We start from the raw sequence: 21,129 nt of genomic DNA, 5'->3' as shown, positions 1-21,129 counted from the left end.
ATAAAATGTAATAATATAAATGTAAAATAAATGTAAGTGTGTAAATCAGAATTATTACATTAATGTTTAAATCTGGTTAAAATATTAGGATTGCTAGCCACTTCAATATAATTAAAAATAGAGTTAGAGATGATACTAGTCCTGAAGATTTTTGAGCAGAGAAGCAATTCCAACTTTACCTGTATCTTTGGGCCACAGCTTGCCTTGCATAGAACACGAGTAAAAAGATTTCCAGCACTTTCGTATAAAGAAGTGCTGAGCGCACTGCTACTTGAATATGGCACCGCTCACATGATAGAGGAAATATTGACAAAGTGATGAACTATGGGTAATTTTCAAAGCTGAACCAAAACTTTTACATATGGGGTATGATTAATTGCAGGTGATGGAAGAGCAGGCTGTTGTTCAGAAAGCTTTTAGCATCTTAATGTGTACCATCAGATCTCACACACAAACAGACCCCAGTCAAGAGTGTGTGACATACAGTACACCACCTCACGGTCTCTGTATGATGTGTACTTTTTCTTTTTACCAAGAAAAGAAGGAAAGAGTGGTAAAGCATCTCATATAAATAATTTCTTAAAATACAAGAGAATAAAACTAGCACTACAGTGAGAAATAGTCAATACCCCTTCAGTAAAACAATAACATGACAAATGTGATGGAGATTTTAATGGGTACATAAAAAGAAACACAGGAAAAAAAGTTCTTCTTTCTGAGAATAGAAAAGACTTAGAAATACAATTTAATCCTCCCCTGCTGGGCTCAGACAAAAGACACACACAAGCCAGACATCCACAGAACTCTAATGTAGGTGTTGTGTTCGTGAACAAGCTGTTAATGATATTTAGTACAGGAAACCATTCATACAGCAAACAACTGTTCCAGCTTTGCATTCACAAAAAAGAACATGGATCCTACAAATAACTGCTCTTGTTTTATCAGTAACTGGAGATCTACGGTTTTATCAGTAATTACAACTAACAGAATTTTATCAGTATCTATCAAGTGCTTCTGTTTGTGTCATATCAGAAACTCTAGAATAGAAGTTGATGTTATGCCTATCGTAACTTAAACACTTAAAATTAATATCAGTTTTCATGAGTTTGCCGTATTATCGATTGCATCCAGCCCTACAAGTCTGGTTTCTTCTGGTATCTCACTCACTAACTTGTTGTGAGGCAACAAGCTACCCAATGCCCTTATCTTCCACCCCATATTTGTTGTCTCTAATCACATTATAATGCCCTGCTATCTATCCATACTATAGCTTCTCATTCTTTGTTTTTCACATGCATTTGCCCTCTGTCTTGATACTTTTCAAAAATATACAAGCAATAGCTCTACAGTGTTGTCCTAAAAGTCTCCATACATTGGGGAAATGAAAATTTTTTTTTTATCAAATGTCATAAAAAATTTGTCATACTTATTTTATATTTTTATTTGTTTCATATCTATTTATTTCCGTATATTTATAAATTTTCAGATACACTTTAACACTGGCTTTTACAGAAGAAAACGCTAAAATTGTTCTCCAGGCTGGATCACTTAGCTGTCACAAGATTGTGCTGAACATTAACTCAGTACATCAACTCATACACAACATTGTCACCGAACTTATTAACAAATTCAAACAGACTGAGAGAGACATTTAAGACACTCTGTTGTATAAGATTAAGGAAATAACGAGGGCATTCTGTATAAAAAAATAAAAACTCGAGGGTGTTAACAGTAATTCTGCTTGGTGAATTACTGGGACACATCACACCTGTAATGAGTCTGTCTGTGTTTCTGCCCTGTTTCTGTCTGCTGTCTTTCCCTGTTGTTAATTGTTTGCTCCGCCCACTCATTGGTTACCACGGACATTAATTGAACTCCATCTCTCCTTCAGGTGTGTTGTCTTTGTCTTTGTACAATCCCCGTAGACTCTCTATCCTGCCTGAAGGGCTTGGTACCGAACTGCTCTGCCTATCTGCTCTGTCAGTCCCTAGTTTTGTCTCCCTTTTTCTGTCTGCTGTCTCTCCCTCTCCTGTCCCTACTTGTAGGTTCAGAGCACCTCCAGCACCACCCTGGCCGCCAACTCTGCTATGATCTCTGGCTCGACCTGTAGCACCACCCTGGCTTCCAGCTCTGCTCGGGTCTCTGTCTCCACCTGCAGCACCACCCTGGCCGCCAACGCCGTTATGGTCTCTGGCTCGGTCTGCAGCACCACCCTGGCCACCAACTCCGCTGTGGTCTCTGGCTAGGCCTGCGGCACCACCCTGGTCTTCTGTCCTGCTTTGGCCTCCTGCTCTGCCAGCTCCGCCCTGGCCTCCTGCTCTGCCGGCTCCGCCCTGGCCTCCTGCTCTGCCGGCTCCGCCCTGGCCTCCTGCTCTGCCGGCTCCGCCCTGGCCTCCTGCTCTGCCGGCTCCGCCCTGGCCTCCTGCTCTGCCGGCTCTGCCCTGGCCACCTGCCCGGTCAGCCTCACCACAACACGAACTCGACCCGCCCTTCCACCCTGTGGCGCCTTCGCTCCGCCCTCCTGGACTGGTTTTCTACGGCCTTGGGAGCGTCTGGAAGCCGCTCGTGGGGGGGGGTTCTGTAATGAGTCTGTCTGTGTTTCTGCCCTGTTTCTGTCTGCTGTCTTTCCCTGTTAATTGTTACCCCCGCCCACTCATTGGTTACCACGGACATTAATTGAACTCCATCTCTCCTTCAGGTGTGTTGTCTTTGTCTCTGATTGTTTCTGCTCTGTGATTGGTTCCTGTCTGTTATTTATACTCTGTTTGTTCACTTCCCTGGTGTTGGTCGTTTTTGCATGTTGGATGTTGGTGTGCCTGTTCCTGTTGCTAGCTCTGTGCTCTGCCTTGTTCTGTCTGTCTGTCTGTTCCCCTTTCCTGTTAGCTCGGTTTGCTGCCTTGTTCTGTCTGCCTGTCCGTTCTGCCGTGTTTTGTGTTTTGGATTATTAAAACTCTAAATCTGCATTTGGATCCTCACTCACCTTTGTCCTGCATCATCACAACACCACCCTGTCACTGATTATTACTTTCCTATAATTATACACCCCATCATGTTACTTAAAACATGGTTGTGCCAAAGCCATGGCCTAGACAAATTTATCAGACAATGAGTCTGAGCAAACCCTTATGCTGCATTAGCTAAGAGCCAATATGACATGATGGAGTTGCTTTGTATTGATCTGCTGCTGTGGTTTAGCCAACCAACTATTCAGTGTGATGATGGATCTCAGTACAAAATGTGTGTGTCTGCAAGTCATAAAGTACTCAGAGAAATATTTGCGAAAAATGTTTTCCTGATGCTAATTGTTCATTCCACAGGGTTTTATCTCTGGACCTAAATTTTTGACCCCTCATTGACCCTTAGACAATATCATGGAAGTAGTTTTTGCTTGTCAGTAAAATGACCTTCATGATTCAGACTTGATATTAATTCAGCAATAGTACATGATTTATAAGGCTGGTGAGAGCTGTAGAGCTTAAGCTATGCTAGTGACTCAGCTGCACCCTATAGTCCACAGCAGTAGAGCCCCAGGCGTAATCCACTAAGAGCATGTACTAGGTACTGTACATGCTACAGTAGGATTGGAAGAGAAATGGATGGAGAAATGGATTGAGAATGACACCAGGTTGAGCTGAAATTACTGGTGTTTATTATTACTGTGTCATTCTACATGCAACAAGGCCAAGTATAAATGTAATCCAGCAACATCCATTGACTTTTTGTACACAGCTGGATAATGCAAATTAGATCAACAATGTTAAATGATGCACGTTTAATTCATATTTTTTCTTATAGTGCATGTTTGATGTAGGTTACGCATAGGTGTTAATACCTTAACTAACAAACATGCATTCACTCAAGTACTTGTTAGGTGGTCGTTATTCATTCATGTATTCATGACAGATTGGAGTTAAGATAGTGCATGGCATTAGTGCATGATTATTGGTGTACTGTTACTGTAATGTATAAACACTGCTAATATTTTTAAAAACCTTTTATAAAACATGTCACTCGTTAAATGCACAAAAGGAAGCAAGATTTTATTCAATGCAGATAAAGTATGGGTGCCAAAAAAGGTACTAAGCAGAGTTTTTGGAGCAGTTGCATAGAGGTCAGATAAAGTTACACATTCTGCTGCTCTGAACTGCTGCTCACACTTCAGTGTCAAATATATGACATATGACAGCATGATAGGTTACGGGCCTCTAGTAAACAGAAATAACCACCTTATTTTACACAGCAGTGAGCTGAAGGCATGCTGTGCTATATTTAGCTGTGAAGTGCACAGCTGACAAGGTAGGAATATATACTGTTAATGCCAAAGGTTTACATTAAGATATTTAATGTCAGTTTTTCACTACACTCCACACATTTTAGCTTATATACCTTTCTTTTGCACATTAATCTGGGCATATAGTTTGGTCATTAGATGTAATCTTTGACCAAACATTCTAGACCACTGTGTTCTTCAAACATTGTGAACGTTTGAGGAAGAAGCACATATGGGTGTGATGACCAGGTTTACACAAACATTTGGCCATGTAGTGTAGAATGCACCATGAGGAAGGAGTTAAAACTGGGTCGGCTGTAATGAACTTCATCTTCCAGTAGGACAATCATATTAAGTATACCACCAAAGATGTAACCAAATAGATTAAAGTATTGGAGTGGCCATCAAAAAGCTTTGACTTGAAACACATAGAAAAGTTATAGAAAACACTGCTCATTTAGTTACTGTAGCCTTTCTATCAGCTTGAAACAGTCTGTCCATTGTCCTCTGATATCTCTCAACTTCTAGATAAAGAGGGCTGTAAGTGTAAGTCATCCATCCATCCATTTTCTATACCACTTATCCTACATTGGGTCCTATGCCCCTTCTCTGGAGATCACAGGGGAATTGGGGCACAAAGTGGAGGACAATCCAACCCAATACATATACATCAGTCACACACAATGGACAATCAGCCTACATCACATGTCTATGGACTGAGGGAGGAAACCCCTGAGGTATGGGAGAAAATACACAAACGCAGGAATTGAACCCTATAGGGCTGGGCAAATGTGGTAACCTCTAAGGGGCCCTGCTGTGCGATCAATTGATCGACTGGTAGATAGATAGATAGATAGATAGATAGATAGATAGATAGATAGATAGATAGATAGATAGAGAGATAGATAGATCAGTGTTCAATGAAGGAACTGGCACTTCTAGTATGGAACGGACCACGACATAACCCTTTTGAAGTGTGTGTAGTTAATGTGACTGTCATAACATGGCATAGAAGGCAAATAGTTATCTCTCTCTCCTCCTTCTCTGTCCCCCCTCACTCTGTGTGTATACTGGTGCTGTGTAACTCATCATTTATCTGTGTGTGTGTGTGCGTGAGCGTGCGCATGTGTGTGTGTGTGTGTGCGCGGGTGTGTGTATTCTTTAAAGAAAACTCAAGCTATAATAATTACATGTGGCCTATAATGGCCTATAAGGCATGAATTATTTCTATCACTAAGTTTGGCAGCCTGAGCAGAAACCATTTTTCAATGTGGAAACAAATGACACCCCATTAAGCATGAATAATGTCTTATTCTTTTTCTATAGGAAATTTTGTGTGTGTGTGTGTGTGTGTGTGTGTGTGTGTGTGTGTGTGTTCATATGTCAATAGTCCATATAGTCAATAGTTTTATCTTTAACTACATCTAAATAGTAAACTATGAAATAATGCTGACTGTAAAGCTGCATAAACACTGCACACTGGTCATATTTTTACTTTGGCCCTTCTGCAGCACTAATGTTCCAGACAGGAAACGAGAAAATGAGAAAATCTGTCTAAAAGATATGACAGGAATGGGTGAGGAAGCAAGTAATCAACACATGGTTTTCATTTTGTTTTCCAGCATTTGATGAAAAAGGAGCACTTGACACTATTATTATTATTATTATTATTATTATCATAGTTTTTTAAAAACTATTTATAACTATTATTTTCTTCAAAAAAAAAAAGATAGAAGGTATTATGATTTTTATAAGACAGGAAATTTTCATGCCTTGCAAAACAATTTGCAAAACTCAGATGCTAACGGTGTAGAACCTGGGACAGATTAGCTACACAAAAACATGCCAGTGCACAAGTAGGAAATAAATGTGCACATTCCTCACTGCTATAGTAATGTGGTGCTGCATTAAACCAGCAAAGCTGAAGCCGTATTAATGTGGCATCATCACCTTCTGCAGTGAAACAGACTGAAAAACCTTCATTCAAGGCATCCAGTTCTGCCACTCTTAATCTGCTCACTGTTTCAGTGTCACAAAAAAATTTTCATCTTGGAAATAGAACTAGATCAGGTTACTCTGTTTATTAGGAACTTGTTATGTTTAAAATATTCTCTATGGCAGATACAATCCAGCAACCAGTACTAAATCAAATATTAGTGATGAGTTTTCACTCTGTCTCTCTAGTGTCAGTATCATGACTCAATAAACTATATAGATAGAGTCAAAATTACAAAAAACAAGGTGCTGATTGTTTTTATAATCTATGTCTGATAATATTACAGATTTTAAAACAGAAATACAATATTAGAGGTGTGACAAAAAAGCAGCAAATAATTAACTATAGTAAGCTAGTAATTATAGGATGCTAGTTTATTTATTGTAATGAATAGTCACAAGAAACAGAAAGGGAAGATTTCAACAGGTATAGATGTGAAATGTGGCACAAGGCTTTCACAAGGCCTTATCACAGTATTATTATCATGTTGTTTTCTCTATATTTGCTGTCATTTTGCTACACCTAAATATTTATACTGTCCATATATGGCTGTTCCAAGGGACAGCGCTTTTCTATGTGGCTAACTATATACAGTTTATGTAATGCACAGTGGCTTAGTGGTTAGTATGCTTACCATGTACGTTTGGGGTTCAGTTCATCAGGGGTTTCCTCTGCGGTACACTAGTTTCCACCCTCACTCCAAAAACATGCTCTATACAGTAGGCTGACTGGAATCTCTAAATTGTCCGTATTGAGTGTGTGTGTGTGATTGTGCCCTATGATGGGTTTGTAGGGACAGACTCAAGGTTCCCTATAACCCTGTGTACAATAGGTTAAGTGCTAAGGAAAATGGATGAATACATTATTTCTGTGTATATATTGTATTGGTTCAATTTCTACAGTTCTGTAGATTAAATTGAAAACTCTTCTCAATGGCACACTATATATCTATGAAAGACTAGATATTTCACTATTTGTCACTAGATAAAAGGAAGGTTTTGGCACAAAAATAAATCGTTACAAAAACTATTTTTGTTCAAACTTATTTTGTTAGCCATGTCTTGTGAAAATGTGAATCTAATTGATGTGCTGGCTTTTACTGTCTGCCCCTTGAGACTGAATAATGGGAAGAGAGAGAGAGAAAGAGAGAGAGGGAGAGAGAGAGTGAGCGAGAGAGAGAGAGAGAGAGAGAGAGAGAGAGAGAGAGAGAGAGAGAGAGAGAGAGAGAGAGAGAGAGAGAGAGAGAGAGAGAGAGAGAGAGAGAGAGAGAGAGAGAGAAAGAGAGAGAGAGAGAGAGAAAGAGAGAGAGAGAAAGAGAGAGAGAGAGAGAAAGAGAGAGTGTTCCAGTGTATCTTGAGTTTGTGTTTAATGTAATAAAATCATGACAAATGTAAGTGCAGTCGCAGGGTCTCAGTCTCAGTCTATTCAGATGCTTACGTGAATGAGAGAGGCTGATCACTAAAAGCAACTAGTGTGGTTTTAAGGTAAAGTGAAAACTTTGTTGTTTTGGACTATGGATATGAATGACAAAGTGTGTTAAGTGTGTGAGTAATGGGGTATCAAACCTTTGACTTCTTGTCTATGGGGTCATGTCTATTCTAATTTGCAAAGGTACTGTATGACTGTGAAGATTTGAAATTTGAATATCTTTTGCTCTGTTGTTTCTAGTCACTACTGCTTGTGAGGAATAAATAAATTAAAATACTGAGATGGAAAAGAAAGACTTCATTCATTTATTAAAACATTGTAGCTTACTAATCACAAACTTGTTCATTTGTACAGTTATTTAATCAGCAATCATGTGGCAACATCACAATACATAAAATCATGCAGATACAGTTCAAGAGCTTCAGTTAATGATCTTATTAAACATCAGAATGCAGGGAAAATGATCTTAGGGACTTAATTGTTAGTGCCCATTGGGCTGGGTTGAGTATTTCAGAAACTGCTAATCCAAAGAATTGCCACAGAATGATGCCAAAAACAAAATTCAACCAGCCACTACCAATTCCGTGGGTACCTTGTTTTTGAGATCGGAGGAGAATGAACAGACCGGGATAAGCTAACAAGAAAGCTACACTTACTCAAAAACCTACTCTACTTTTTTGTGTAACTGTGGTGAGCCAAAACACATCACAAAAGGTACAACATACAGTAAAGCATTGAGGTGGATGAGCTACAGCAGCACAAGACCACATTGGGTGCACAGAGACATCGAAACTAGAAATTTAAAGATAAAAAATACCACAAAATATATTTCCAATCTTCAACTGTTCACTGAAGCACAAGAGAGCAGACAAGACTCAAAGCATTATAAAATTGTGTCAAAATATGACATACTATACACTTACACTGAATAGTACTGTACATAGAACATAGTGTATAGTATGTCATCATCTTTACACATTCTAGGGTTTGTGTGCAATACCAAGCGAATCTACTGTCATCAATCCATGTTTGCAAAATTTTACCAATGGAAGCACTTGGGAATTGAAGGAAAATAGGAGGCCAAACTCCATCCTGCTTGTGTGTGACAGATTGAATGAAGGGTGACTAGTGGAATTCCTGTAGGGCACATGATAAGCTTCCAAATTTAGCTACTGCCCTGAAAGTCTCGTCGCAAAGCAAAGCACCTAATGAATAGTTTCCATAATCTGTACTTGAAATTTTTTTAATGATTAGAATGTCATTCATCAAGAAGAACACCTCAATATATAGTATTATATTTAGATGTAATTAATAATACAGATTACTCATGTATTTTAAATACTAGAGGACATCTAAAATATATACAGAAGTGATAAGGAAAAGCATTTCATTACGAGTTTCTACAAAGCTGATAAGCATCAGAGCAAAAATATTGTGAGTCTGCTGCCCATTGTGAGTCTCGGGTCAGTCTCATTACAGCATGTGGGATGAGTCACAGTGGTTCTGGAATGCACCAGGCTGGTGGCAGACTAAATCAGTACTGTTGTCGATCAGCATGAACAAGTTTCCTCAAAGATTCAAGAAACAGGGAATGCAGAATTGGCTATGCTGTGAGATCGCCACTCACTGATTAAGACAATTTCTTTGCTCTCAGTATTGAAAAGAACCCATTCACACACATGCACGCACACACACGCACGCACGCACACACACACACACACACAAACACACACACACGCAAACACAACGTTTGTAATCCCTTGGCATTATTGGTCTATGGCTGTCTCCTTGCCGTGAATGAATTATACAGGCTCGAATTCTCAATCAATTCAGGCTAAATAAAAGCTACATAATTCACAGGTTCCTGAAATGAATAAAAGATTGGATTACAGCCATCTTTGATAAACAGCAATCTATTTGGTAGGGATGTATAAAATAAATTCAGCATGAAGCAGGGCTCCTTGTTTGACCTCTTCCTCTTATCCAAAATATACTTTCACCCTTCCAGACTGATTCTAATCTTTTAATAGGATGTAGCTAGAATTAAACATTTATTTTATCAACACAATATGTGCATTCATATCAATATGTACTTTACTACTAAGTAAAATAATATATAAAAATAGTTACACATATAATAAAAGTAGTATAAGGCAGGTGTACAAGTATATCGAAGGTATCCTTAAAACATGTATAAATGTAAAATTATTTACATGTACCTTATGTGCAGATTTAGTTTGTGAAACATTGTATATGTTTATAAATGTAATATTCACTATATGGCCAAAAGTATATGAACACCTCTACGTCACAAGATTATTTCAATATCATGGGCATTAATATGGAGTTGGTCATCCCTTTGCTATTGTAATAAACTCCACTCTTCTGGGAAGGTTTTGCAGGATGTTGGAGCATTAGTGAGTTCAGGTAACTATGTCAGATGAGGAGGTCTGGGGTTCAGTCAGTGTTCCAGTTTATCCAAAATGAGTTGCTTGAGATTGAGGGCAGGACTTTTTTCAGGACACTTAATTTCTTCAACTCTAACTTTGATAAACTTTATGGACCTCACTTTTGAGCATAGGGACATTGTCATGCTGGAACAGGTTTGGGCCTGTTAGTTCCAGTAAAGTGAAATCTTAAGATCATACAAAGGCATTCTACACAACTGTGTGCTTCCAACTTTGTGACAGATTAGGGAATGGTGTCAAGAAACGTTTCACCATACTGTATCTACTAAGGGGTGGACACATGACACATTCAGTAGCTATCACACCAACAAAAGTTCCAGTGTGCTGTCCTGTATACAGGAGTACATGAGAGTTACAAGGCTACAAGTAACTAGCTTAGCTATATTTCTCATCTCACATTTCCCATTGTGTAGGTCATTGTTTAACTATTTCATCAATTGAACAGTGTAGACTGAAATTGTCAGAGATTGTTAATAAATGCTCCTGTTCTAAGCAATAGTATAAGGCTAATAATCTTCAGGATAAATAAAAATGAAAGGAAAGGGACTGCAGAAGGCAGCATGACTGAGCAAAATGTATACTGCAAGGGATGAGGGGGGAGAGAGAGAGAGAGAGAGAGAGAGAGAGAGAGAGAGAGAGAGAGAGAGAGAGGAAAAGACTGAAACCCAGATCAAGTCAGGACACAGACTGTGAATAAAGACTTACTATAAAGAAACTCAAACATGGCGTATCATTATAAGAGAAATATACCACCCACGGCTTTATTACACATGATGTAATATGTGTACATCAACATGATGTATCTTGAGTGTATGTGATGTCTTTTCATTCATGAGCATAAAACTGTAGCAATTGTCAAGTAAATTTGACATAAGCAGCACTTGGAAAAGAAAAAACAGACGAAACCTTTCATACTGCTGAAGGATTAAATGTGTCCACTGTGCCAAGTGACTGTGGGATGCTTCTACACACACTGGTCTTTCAGACACCTGAGTCATGTGACACGCTAATGTTGAAAGCAGCCAGTCGTTAGCTCACTAAATTCTCTATTCTGAGCCTCATGTTTATCCATCTAGCCACTCCACCCAGTGTTATTCAGCACAGTCCACTCAGAAATGTTTGCCATATTTCTTTAAAAAGACTCTTGGGAATTATAAAATCAACCTGTGCTCAGGGAAGAAAAATATTACATTTTTTTTTCATCACTAAGAGTGACTTATCCTTGATCTGAGAAAAGTCCTATTTGAATAAGGTACCTTTACCTCTAAATGTTTCTGACCTAGCATTAAATAGAGCACAAAATGGAAGATCCGGGGAACTAATACTGCACACAGGCACATACACTCCTATGGGCAATTTAGAGTACTCAATTCACCTGGTGGTATGTTTATGGGGTGAGAGAAATCATATAAAACCCAGAGGAAATCCACAAAGACACAAGAGTAACATGTAAAACGCCACAAAACAGTAACCTGAGCTCAGGATTGAACCCTGGATCTATAAAGGCAAGGTTCACAGTGTAACGAATAAAATATGTTGCACGTCTCATAATGTAATGTAATTACAGAAGAGGCGCTCAACAGTTTAGCTTTCATCCATATTTCACAATATTTTGTCCATACTAATCACCAAAACATGGTAATGTTATAATTTAAAATAAAAACCAAAACAAAACTACTGTCTTTTTTAACTGTTCTACCTCACAGCATGAACTTTTCTCTAACAGGGGTTTACTTTGATTATATTCTTAGATCCTGACCTATTTGTGCTAGCATGAGGATTTGTTTACTCTGGATACTACAAAGCATGTCTATAACTCACTCTAGATACAAGATTCTACCAAATACTGTAAATGTAAATGTAATTCTAACACACCCTAACTGCTGGATTCGACCTGCTATACAGTGAAAAGCTTTACTGTAACTAGCAGTCTAATTATAATGAAAAACAATCTTTTAAACAAAGCTTGAGGTACAAACAAAAGCTATTATTTTTGTCAGAGCTGTCCTCTTATACAAAAGCTCCTGTTCTTTGCCTTAAATAAAAAGAAGTACTTTTCAAAGAAATAAAAGACTTGATCTAAGTTATCTATCCCTCCCTATCACTTCCATTCATCTGTTTCTGTCTCAGGCTTTTTTTTCTCTCTATTATATTATTCTCCATTTCCCCTCCTCCTGTTTCATCTGTCTCTTGGACATGACCACACTGGGAAGGATATCAAATCTGCAGTTCTCTATTCAGGCCAGATAATCCATTTCTCAGCCTCTCATTTTGACTGAATGCATCACTCTCATGTAGTTTCATGACACCGCCCCTGCCATTTTGCTCTCTTTCCATGGCATTAACTTTCTCTATCCACCTCATCATCTTACAGTGATGACTAACTCTATTATAAGTCAGCCAGAAAGAGGGGCAGATGTCCACCACAGGAGCTGATTTGGTGACAAACTGCCATTCATCTTGTTTATGCATCAAACGCATAGATATAAACTGACCTGTAAACACACACTTTCATAAAGTACCTTCATTAACACTATATACATCATTTTTGTACCCTAACCACGGTAAAATGTGTGTATTTTGTGATCATAAACACACATGGCTGAGCATGATGTCACTGGCATATTCTCGACAGACAGCTCTGCCAAACAATCTGCTGCCATGGAGTTGAGGAGCCATGCCTCCTTGGTGATCTGGGCTGGCAGCTCTCACCTGCTGTTCTCTGCAGTTCTCACCTCTAATCTCCCAAGCAGGCAAAGCATGTCAAACATCATGCATTCAACAACATTAAACATTAAACAAGTGACATTCTCACTTGAGCTGTAACATGGGCAGCATTTTTTCATTCTATTTCATTCCAACTAGTATTTCTAATTTATTTAGATTTAATTACCAGATTTAATTATTGCTCAGGATTATATGAAGCTGGAGTATATATTAGTATGTATTCTGGATCTGCCAGGAGTTTCTGAGAACTGGATGAAGAAACCTTGGTGTAAACAAAATATGATCTCAAGACCTCCACAGACCATATGATCTCATTACACACATAACATCTGCATCAGAAATATGAGACAAACTGAGTAATAATAATTCAAATTGCCTGATCCTAGTGACCTAATAGTAATCAGGGACTATTGATTGCCCTAAAAAGCAAAGCCTGGTGGTATTCCAGAAAACACTTAACAAACGTTTTACCAGAACCAGACAATTGAGGGACAGGGGATTGTTGCTACGTACATAACCCCTTGGCAACTTTTGCAACAACAAGGCCAAATCATTGTTTTTCATTTTAGACAGAAGAGATTTGAGTTTGAAATGACATTTATAGCATTTGGGAGACAACCTTATCCAAAGCAACTTCCATTTTATCTCATTTTTGTACAACTGAGCAATAGAGGCTTAAGGGCCTTGCAAACAGGCCCAGCGTGGCAGCTTGGCATACCTGGGATTCAAGCTCACAACCTTCCAATCAGTAGTCCAACACTTTAACCACTAGGCTACTACACAGAATACATTAATACCAGATGAATACATGTAACTTTTATATCCTGGTACAGATGTGTTAAATGACATATCACATTTTGTATCAGACCACACAATATTTAGATGATGATCAAAAAAGTGTCCTTTTACAGTACATTGATTGTTTAAAAAATAAACATCTGAACATCTTTCCTTGGTTTTGGGATTCATTCATCAAGACTACAATTGTAAAAAGGATAAACCAACATGAAGAGCAGACAGCTGTTATTCAAGAAAAGTGAGCCATTTTTCAGAGACATTGCACAAGCATTGTGCATAGCCAATTCAACAATTTGGAACTTTCAAAGAAACCACTGGTGTACTGAGCAACATACACCAAACAGGTCGGCTAAGGAAAACAACAGATGATGACGAGAGCATTTTGAGAGCTGTGCAGAAAACCTCCAAAACAACACTCTAACAATGTCCACAGAGCAGAAGTGAGCGTATCAATAAGAAAACTTAGGGATCAGTAATATAGAGGTCAAACCACAAGATGCAAACCACTTCATCAGCAATAAGAATCAGAAGGCCTGTTTGGATGTCACAAAAAGTATGGCAATGAGCCACAAATGTTTAAGACCAAGTTTAACTCTACTAAAGTGATAGAAAGGCCAAAGCGGGAAAAATGAAAGGATCTGCTCATGATCTAAAACTTGTCAAGCATGGAGATGGTGTATAGCTTGGACTTGCTTGGCTGCTTATGGAACAGGCTCACTAATATTTATTGATGATGTAATTCATGATGGTAGCAGCTGAGTGAATTTAGAGGTCTACAGAAACATTTTGTTTGCCAATTCACAGAGAAATGCAGCCAAATAAATTAGGAGGAACTTCATAATGTGGCAAGACAATGAGCCAAAACGCACTGCCAACACAACAAAGGACTTCGTCAGGTGGAAAAAGTATGTTACTTTGCAACCTGTAGGCTTGCAGGACTAATCCTTCTAATCACAGCTTCATATTATATCTCCTACAGTATTAATCACCTGTAGCTAAAAATGTAAGTCAACAAATTAAAAACAGCACTTTGCACCAGTGATGCGTAGATGTTTTTAAAAGCTTTATGGATTAAATTATTTGTTTTAAGAGAATCCCAAAACAGTGCCAGTGGTCAGGGCTTGTGGTAGATTTGGAGCTTATCCCAGAAACACTGGACAAAAGGCAGGAATACACCCTGAACAGGCAACCAATCTATGATACATACACATAACTAGAGACGAGTTAGAGTTGCCAAAACCAGTTTGAGGATGGAACCTTGGACCTTGGTGCTGTGAGGTGACAACACTGCCCACTATGGGCGTGTGTCACCCAGCTCCACAAACACTGAAGTTAAAACTCGAAGGAACAGACAGAAAAACCCGTTTGAGTGTTAAAATTAATCTCGTATTTAAAGATTGTAGACATGAGGAAGTTGCTTGCTCGAAATCATAAAAAAAATGCCGTTTGTATCTTGGACAGAAATTACAAACAAAACAAAATTTTTGGAAATTTGTGTTATTGTTGGAATCCTTAAAATTCTGCACAGTAACATTAACAAAAACAAAATTTTTTAAAAACTAAACAAGGTTGTGTCAAATTGCACAATGTCAGGTGACCTGCAGGGACATGGTTTCCTCTGGGTTTTCCAGTTTCCTCCCGCCACCCAAAGGCATACTGCTACATTAAATTGCACCTGTGCATGAATGGATCTGTGTGAATTGTGCTCTGTAATAGATTTGAGTCCCATCCAGGGTATATTCCCTCCTTGCCCCAGTGTTCCCAGGATAGTTTTCAGATCCATTATAAGCCTACACTGGTATAAAGCAGATACCGAAGATGAACGAATAAATCATGGTTTTTAAGAGCCAGTTATTTCCCTTATTTTATGGTTCACTACTGTATACTTGTTTCCTGGTGAAGGATTCGTTGTAAAGAGACAAACGATTAAAAAGATACCAAGAATCAAATGATACCAACTACAGCACTGTTTCAGTGACTGGGGGAAAAAAATCAGTTTAGTATCCTGCTCTGATATTTTGACCTGGTATTTAACACACCATCATCCTAGTAACAACTTTTCCACAGAAGCTTGATCAATATCAGTGCAGAGATTTCCTCAAACTGCTCAATCACACCTGTAGCTCACTTATTATCTGTCTCAGAAACAAAACAAACATACAAACAAAAACTTTGTTTTCGACTTCAGAAGTAACCTGTGAAGCTTTTCAGTCGCCGTGGTGACTCACCAGCACGGGACAGAACAAACCTGCTACAGCCTCCATCGTCACCACCATCACCATCATCATCATCATCATCAAAATTACTGTCCCCATCAATGACCTTGCGCTTGCTGTGGTTAGGTCTTACAAACTCTCCATGGCTCGCTTGTATCCTACCTGACGGACTCGGTCCTCGTTTGCAGTTGGGGACGGAGTTTCTGCCTCTGGAGACGCCATCTGAGAGCCTCATAGAGCCGCTCCAGCCTCTGCAGCACAGGTCCGAGTTTATCCTCGCGGTTAGAACACACTGAAGGAGCGGCCGCGGTGGACACACGCCATCAGCTGTACTACAGCCTCTCTGTTACTGCTGTCCTCCAAATGGGACACAGAGGAGGAAACAACAACAAACAGCGTGCGCAGAGACGCAGTGCACTGAGAGGGACAGCTTAGATGATCTCTCTCTCTCTGTATGTGTGTGTGTGTGTGTGAGAGAGAGAGAGAGAGAGAGAGAGAGAGAGAGAGAGAGTGCATAATCCAAACACTACCCACGTTATAACTGCAAGGGAATAATATCAAATACTATAGCCAGTAAATAATTAGAGCAGCCAAGTATCATTTATTCTATTTATACAAATTATATAATGATATTAAATCAATCTATGTATATAAGAGTGTAAAGACCGAAAAGGTTTAAGATAAGAGTTAGCAAAAAAGTTATTAAAGCAAAAATTGCATGTCATCCCCTCACAAGGATAGTAAGACCAACCAAAGCCCCCATAGGTGTGAGGCAAACATCTTAACAGCTAATAACTAACTCCCATTATTTTTCTATGCACATTTGAGTAAGTATGTAAATATTGGATGTTTCACATTTTTAAAATGTAAAATATTTTTTGCCCTGACTGTGAAGTCTTGCCCCTCACAGAGCTTATAAATGACCTGTAGTAGCACAACGTTTAGTAGGATACATGGTTTCTGTTTCGAACAGGACTGCCTCTGCATGACATAACTCAAAATGTTCCCTACTCCATGAAGTAAGAAGCCACATCAAAGCCTGGAGCTGTTTTTCACATACGTTCGATTTTCTTCCTTGTCGGTATAGTGAAATGCTGGAGTTTTAGAGAGACACGTTCAGATTAACTAGGAACCATGAGACATTTGAGCCCTTCAGAGACAGTAAGTCAATATTAAACATCAGGTTCAATGATATAAAGTAACTGTAGGCTGAGAGATGACTAGGATTTGATTTTCTAGCACAGAACATCAGTCATTGCCAGGAAAACTATCCCCTGGAGTAGAGGAATATGCATTAAGGTCACTGCAGACTCTATAGTAAACCCATTTTGAGCAGATCTGTTTAAGGTTTTTCCCTTTTTTCAGAGACTGTAAATGACTAGAAAAACTTCAACTCAATGCTGAAATGCTTAGTTTTCATATCATGTAGCATGCTGCCTGCAATTGATAACAAAATATAGAAGAATGTATGTAATAACTAAACTCTAGAGGAAAATGACTAATTTCTTCTATCTGTTATATTCCTACAGTCCACTATCATTCCCAATAACAGGATGTGAAACCACAGTGCTATGATAACCGAAATGAATCTTTGCTCATACTGTTTGTCTGAGTCATGTTAGCCTAGCCATTCATGTAAACAAAACAATACCAAACTCCTCTCTGAATTACATCATTGCGTAATTCATTATAATCTACTTCCTGCAAGTTGGTTTCCAAGTAATGGCATCACCCTGGCAGTAAAGCCTGGCTAAATGTATTACTGATGTCAAGACATGACAATGTCCAGCCATCATTTTCCTCCCTTCTTCCTGTGAAATATCCTTCTGCCCCTGCTGTCATGTTGTATTCAGTTACTCTCAGTTGAAGAAAGTGCAGATGTCACAGTGCATATTAATCTGCTGAGACTTCTTGTTGACATCTTAGCCATTAGATCTTATTATAGAAAAGCACAAAAAGCTTATATTCTGGCTCATTTTAATAATTCATACAATGCACTGACAGATCTGTCCTATTTAAAAATGATCTTTCATATGATGACATACAGTTAATATGCATCACATGGTGAAATATGGACTATATGTGTGTGTGTGTGTGTGTGTGTGTGTATATATATATATATATATATATATATATATATATATATATTTATATATCTGTGTGTGTGTGTGTGTGTGTGTGTGTGTGTGTGTGTGTGTGTATATATATATATATATATATATATATATATATATATATATATATATAGTCCATATTTCACCATGTATATATATATATACAATATATATATCCAGAACTTTCCAAAATTATGATTTTCTTTTCTATGGATCTCAATCTGAAGTAAAGTTAAAATTCTGCTTATCTTAAAAGTGAAAAAGGAGCGAACTGCATTTAAAGATGATATTCTGACTAGTTGGACCATCATAGACATTGTACCAGCCAGTATCTGATTTTTTATGACTGAATGTATTAAGCTTATGCCTATTTTGTTATGACATATGGCTTCTCTATTAACAACTCTATTTATCAAATCAAATCCACACAGTTAGCTCATAAGACTTTAGACATCTTTAGGCAGACTGATTGTTTTCACAGCATTTTGCATAGCCTACCAGTCCGTGGGCACCAGGGGAGTGGGGTAGTTTTTTTTTTTTGTTTTTTTAATTTGGTCAGAATAACACATCACTACAAACATACAAAATTTCTATTTTGGCCTAAACACAATTTCAGGATACTTTTGGCCAGGATACAGTTTTCCCAGACTGACACACATATACTACTTACTATTATCTGGATGTAATCGATTCGGATGAAGGGAACTAATACTAGACAAATGATTTTTTTATTTTAGTTTCAGAGGTTTTAATTGAGCAATGTATATTTACTTATAGTTATTTGACAAATTTGTCACTGTCATTTTTATTTTTTCTCCTGTGTGGCAGGAGACCAGCCAAATACTTTTATTATTTCTTTTACAGCTACTGAGATGACTCAGGCCAGAACACACACACACACACACACACACACACACACACACACACACACACACACAGGGAGAGCTTGAAGGACTTTTTATCTCGTGTGTGTGTGTGTGTGTTTGTTCTGTACGTACACTTTTCCAGACCAGCACAGATTATTCACACAACACACTATCATAACACTTAATCACAAATACACAGTGCAGTTATGCAAACTTACCACACATATTTACACAAAACAAAAAAAAAGTATTTAACAAACTATTTACTTCATATACACACAGTTTAACATACACATTTACACAAAGCACTATCACATACACACATATCAAATGTTCTCATGTACACTTTATCCTGCCCGTGAGAGACTGGTGATGTGAAAATCTTTTGTGTGTATTTCAGATATAGGAGAGAGCGGGGAACAACTGAACATTTGTTTTCTAGTTTGTCGAAAACTACTTAGGGTTCAAAAATGTTTGAAGAACAGCAGCATGTACACCAACACTTTTTCTTGACCTGTTTCTAATGGGGGGGCATGGTGGCTTAGTGGTTAGCACGTTCGCCTCACGCCTCCAGGGTTGGGGGTTCGATTCCCGCCTCCGCCTTGTGTGTGTGGAGTTCTCCCTGTGCCTCGGGGGTTTCCTCCGGGTACTCCAGTTTCCTCCCCTGGTCCAAAGACATGCATGGTAGGTTGATTGGCATCTCTGGAAAATTGTACGTAGTGTGTGATTGCGTGAGTGAATGAGTGTGTGTGTGCCCTGCGATGGGTTGGCACTCCGTCCAGGGTGTATCCTGCCTTGATGCCCGATGACGCCTGAGATAGGCACAGGCTCCCCGTGACCCGAGGTAGTTCGGATAAGCGGTAGAAAATGAGTGAGAGTGTTTCTAATGTTGCAGTAACTAAAATCATTAAAAATGTTGTGTGAATTTATGTGGCTAATTACACAGAATAGCATAGTTTCTTTTAATCGCAGGGCACATTCACCTGTGCACAAATGAGATGCCTGCTATATATGTATTTGGAGACAATGTAGGGTTATAATGGAGAGATTATAGATTAAAATGATACTAAATTTTCATTCATTCATCTTCTATCGCTTATCCGAACTACCTCGGGTCATGGGGAGCCTGTGCCTATCTCAGGCGTCATCGGGCATCAAGGCAGGATACACCCTGGACGGAGTGCCAACCATTGCAGGGCACACACACACTCATTCACTCACACAATCACACACTAGGGACAATTTTCCAGAGATGCCAATCAACCTACCATGCATGTCTTTGGACCGGGGGAGGAAACCGGAGTACCCGGAGGAAACCCCCGAGACACGGAGAGAACATGCAAACTCCACACACACAAGGTGGAGGCGGGAATCGAACCCCGACCCTGGAGGTGTGAGGCGAACGTGCTAACCACTAAGCCACCGTACCCCCGATACTAAATTTTGAATCCCCATTTTAAATTAACACTAAACACAGACCTTTTCTAAAATTTCTACATACATTAATGTAAAATAACTTTCCTTTAATACCTAAAGTTTGAACTTGTCATGCCACCATATGTGGAAACTACTAAATGAAGTCTTTTACAACGTGTTAGTGTCCCGCTCTCCCCTAACACTAAAAACATACAAACAAAAAACAAACAAAAAACTAGCATTGCTAAGCTAGCATATACAGTAGAGCTGAATACAAAGGCCTTCAATTTGGGCCTTCAATTTGCCCAAATAAATCACACCAATAAATAAACCTTTCAGATATTTGGTGATATATTTAATTAACTTTATTAATAATTTTAATTGCATAAGCTTGGATGCAAATACTGCAAAGACACAAGAATAGTCAAAGTAAGAGTAAAATTCTTGACTAAATGATCAGAATTGTGAAACAAGCAAATAGTCTTGTGATTTATAAACGGAAGCCAGAACCATTATGGATTCCATGATGGTTTTCTCCAAACCTTTTCTACAAAATTGGAAGCATACAGTACAATTGTCTAGAATATCTTTGCATGCTGTAGTGTTAAAGTTTCACTTCAATGGAACTAAGAATGCTTTAACAGTAACAGTCTCTAAATAGACTAGAGTTCCATCAACACTGCAGTGCATCATACATTCCTGATATAATGTAAAAATAGTCAATGACAAAACGTGTGTCCTTTGCTTTATCGGTATGTCTGAACCTGAAGTGAACTAGCACCAGAATAATAAGCATTAACACTTCCACAGTTATACAGACACAATTTCTT

At 38.6% G+C, this 21,129-nt stretch overlaps 1 protein-coding gene across 1 annotated transcript in view; it reads right to left on the bottom strand.

Annotated features, from left to right (window-relative positions):
• ank2b (ankyrin 2b, neuronal) overlaps nucleotides 1-16,344 on the bottom strand; it is a 130,614-nt gene extending 114,270 nt beyond the window's left edge. Inside the window, exon 1 of the mRNA XM_060874219.1 lies at nucleotides 16,066-16,344. Within this exon, the coding sequence (XP_060730202.1) occupies nucleotides 16,066-16,125 (60 nt within the window). The 5' untranslated portion in view covers nucleotides 16,126-16,344. The remainder of the gene's footprint in view (nucleotides 1-16,065) is intronic.
• Between the last annotated feature and the right edge of the window lie 4,785 nt (nucleotides 16,345-21,129).

The sequence above is a fragment of the Tachysurus vachellii genome, chromosome 7 (genome assembly GCF_030014155.1).
Source record: "Tachysurus vachellii isolate PV-2020 chromosome 7, HZAU_Pvac_v1, whole genome shotgun sequence".
NCBI lineage: Eukaryota > Metazoa > Chordata > Actinopteri > Siluriformes > Bagridae > Tachysurus > Tachysurus vachellii.
Note: the sequence above shows the minus strand (reverse complement) of the source record. Positions and strands in the feature narration are given on the sequence as shown.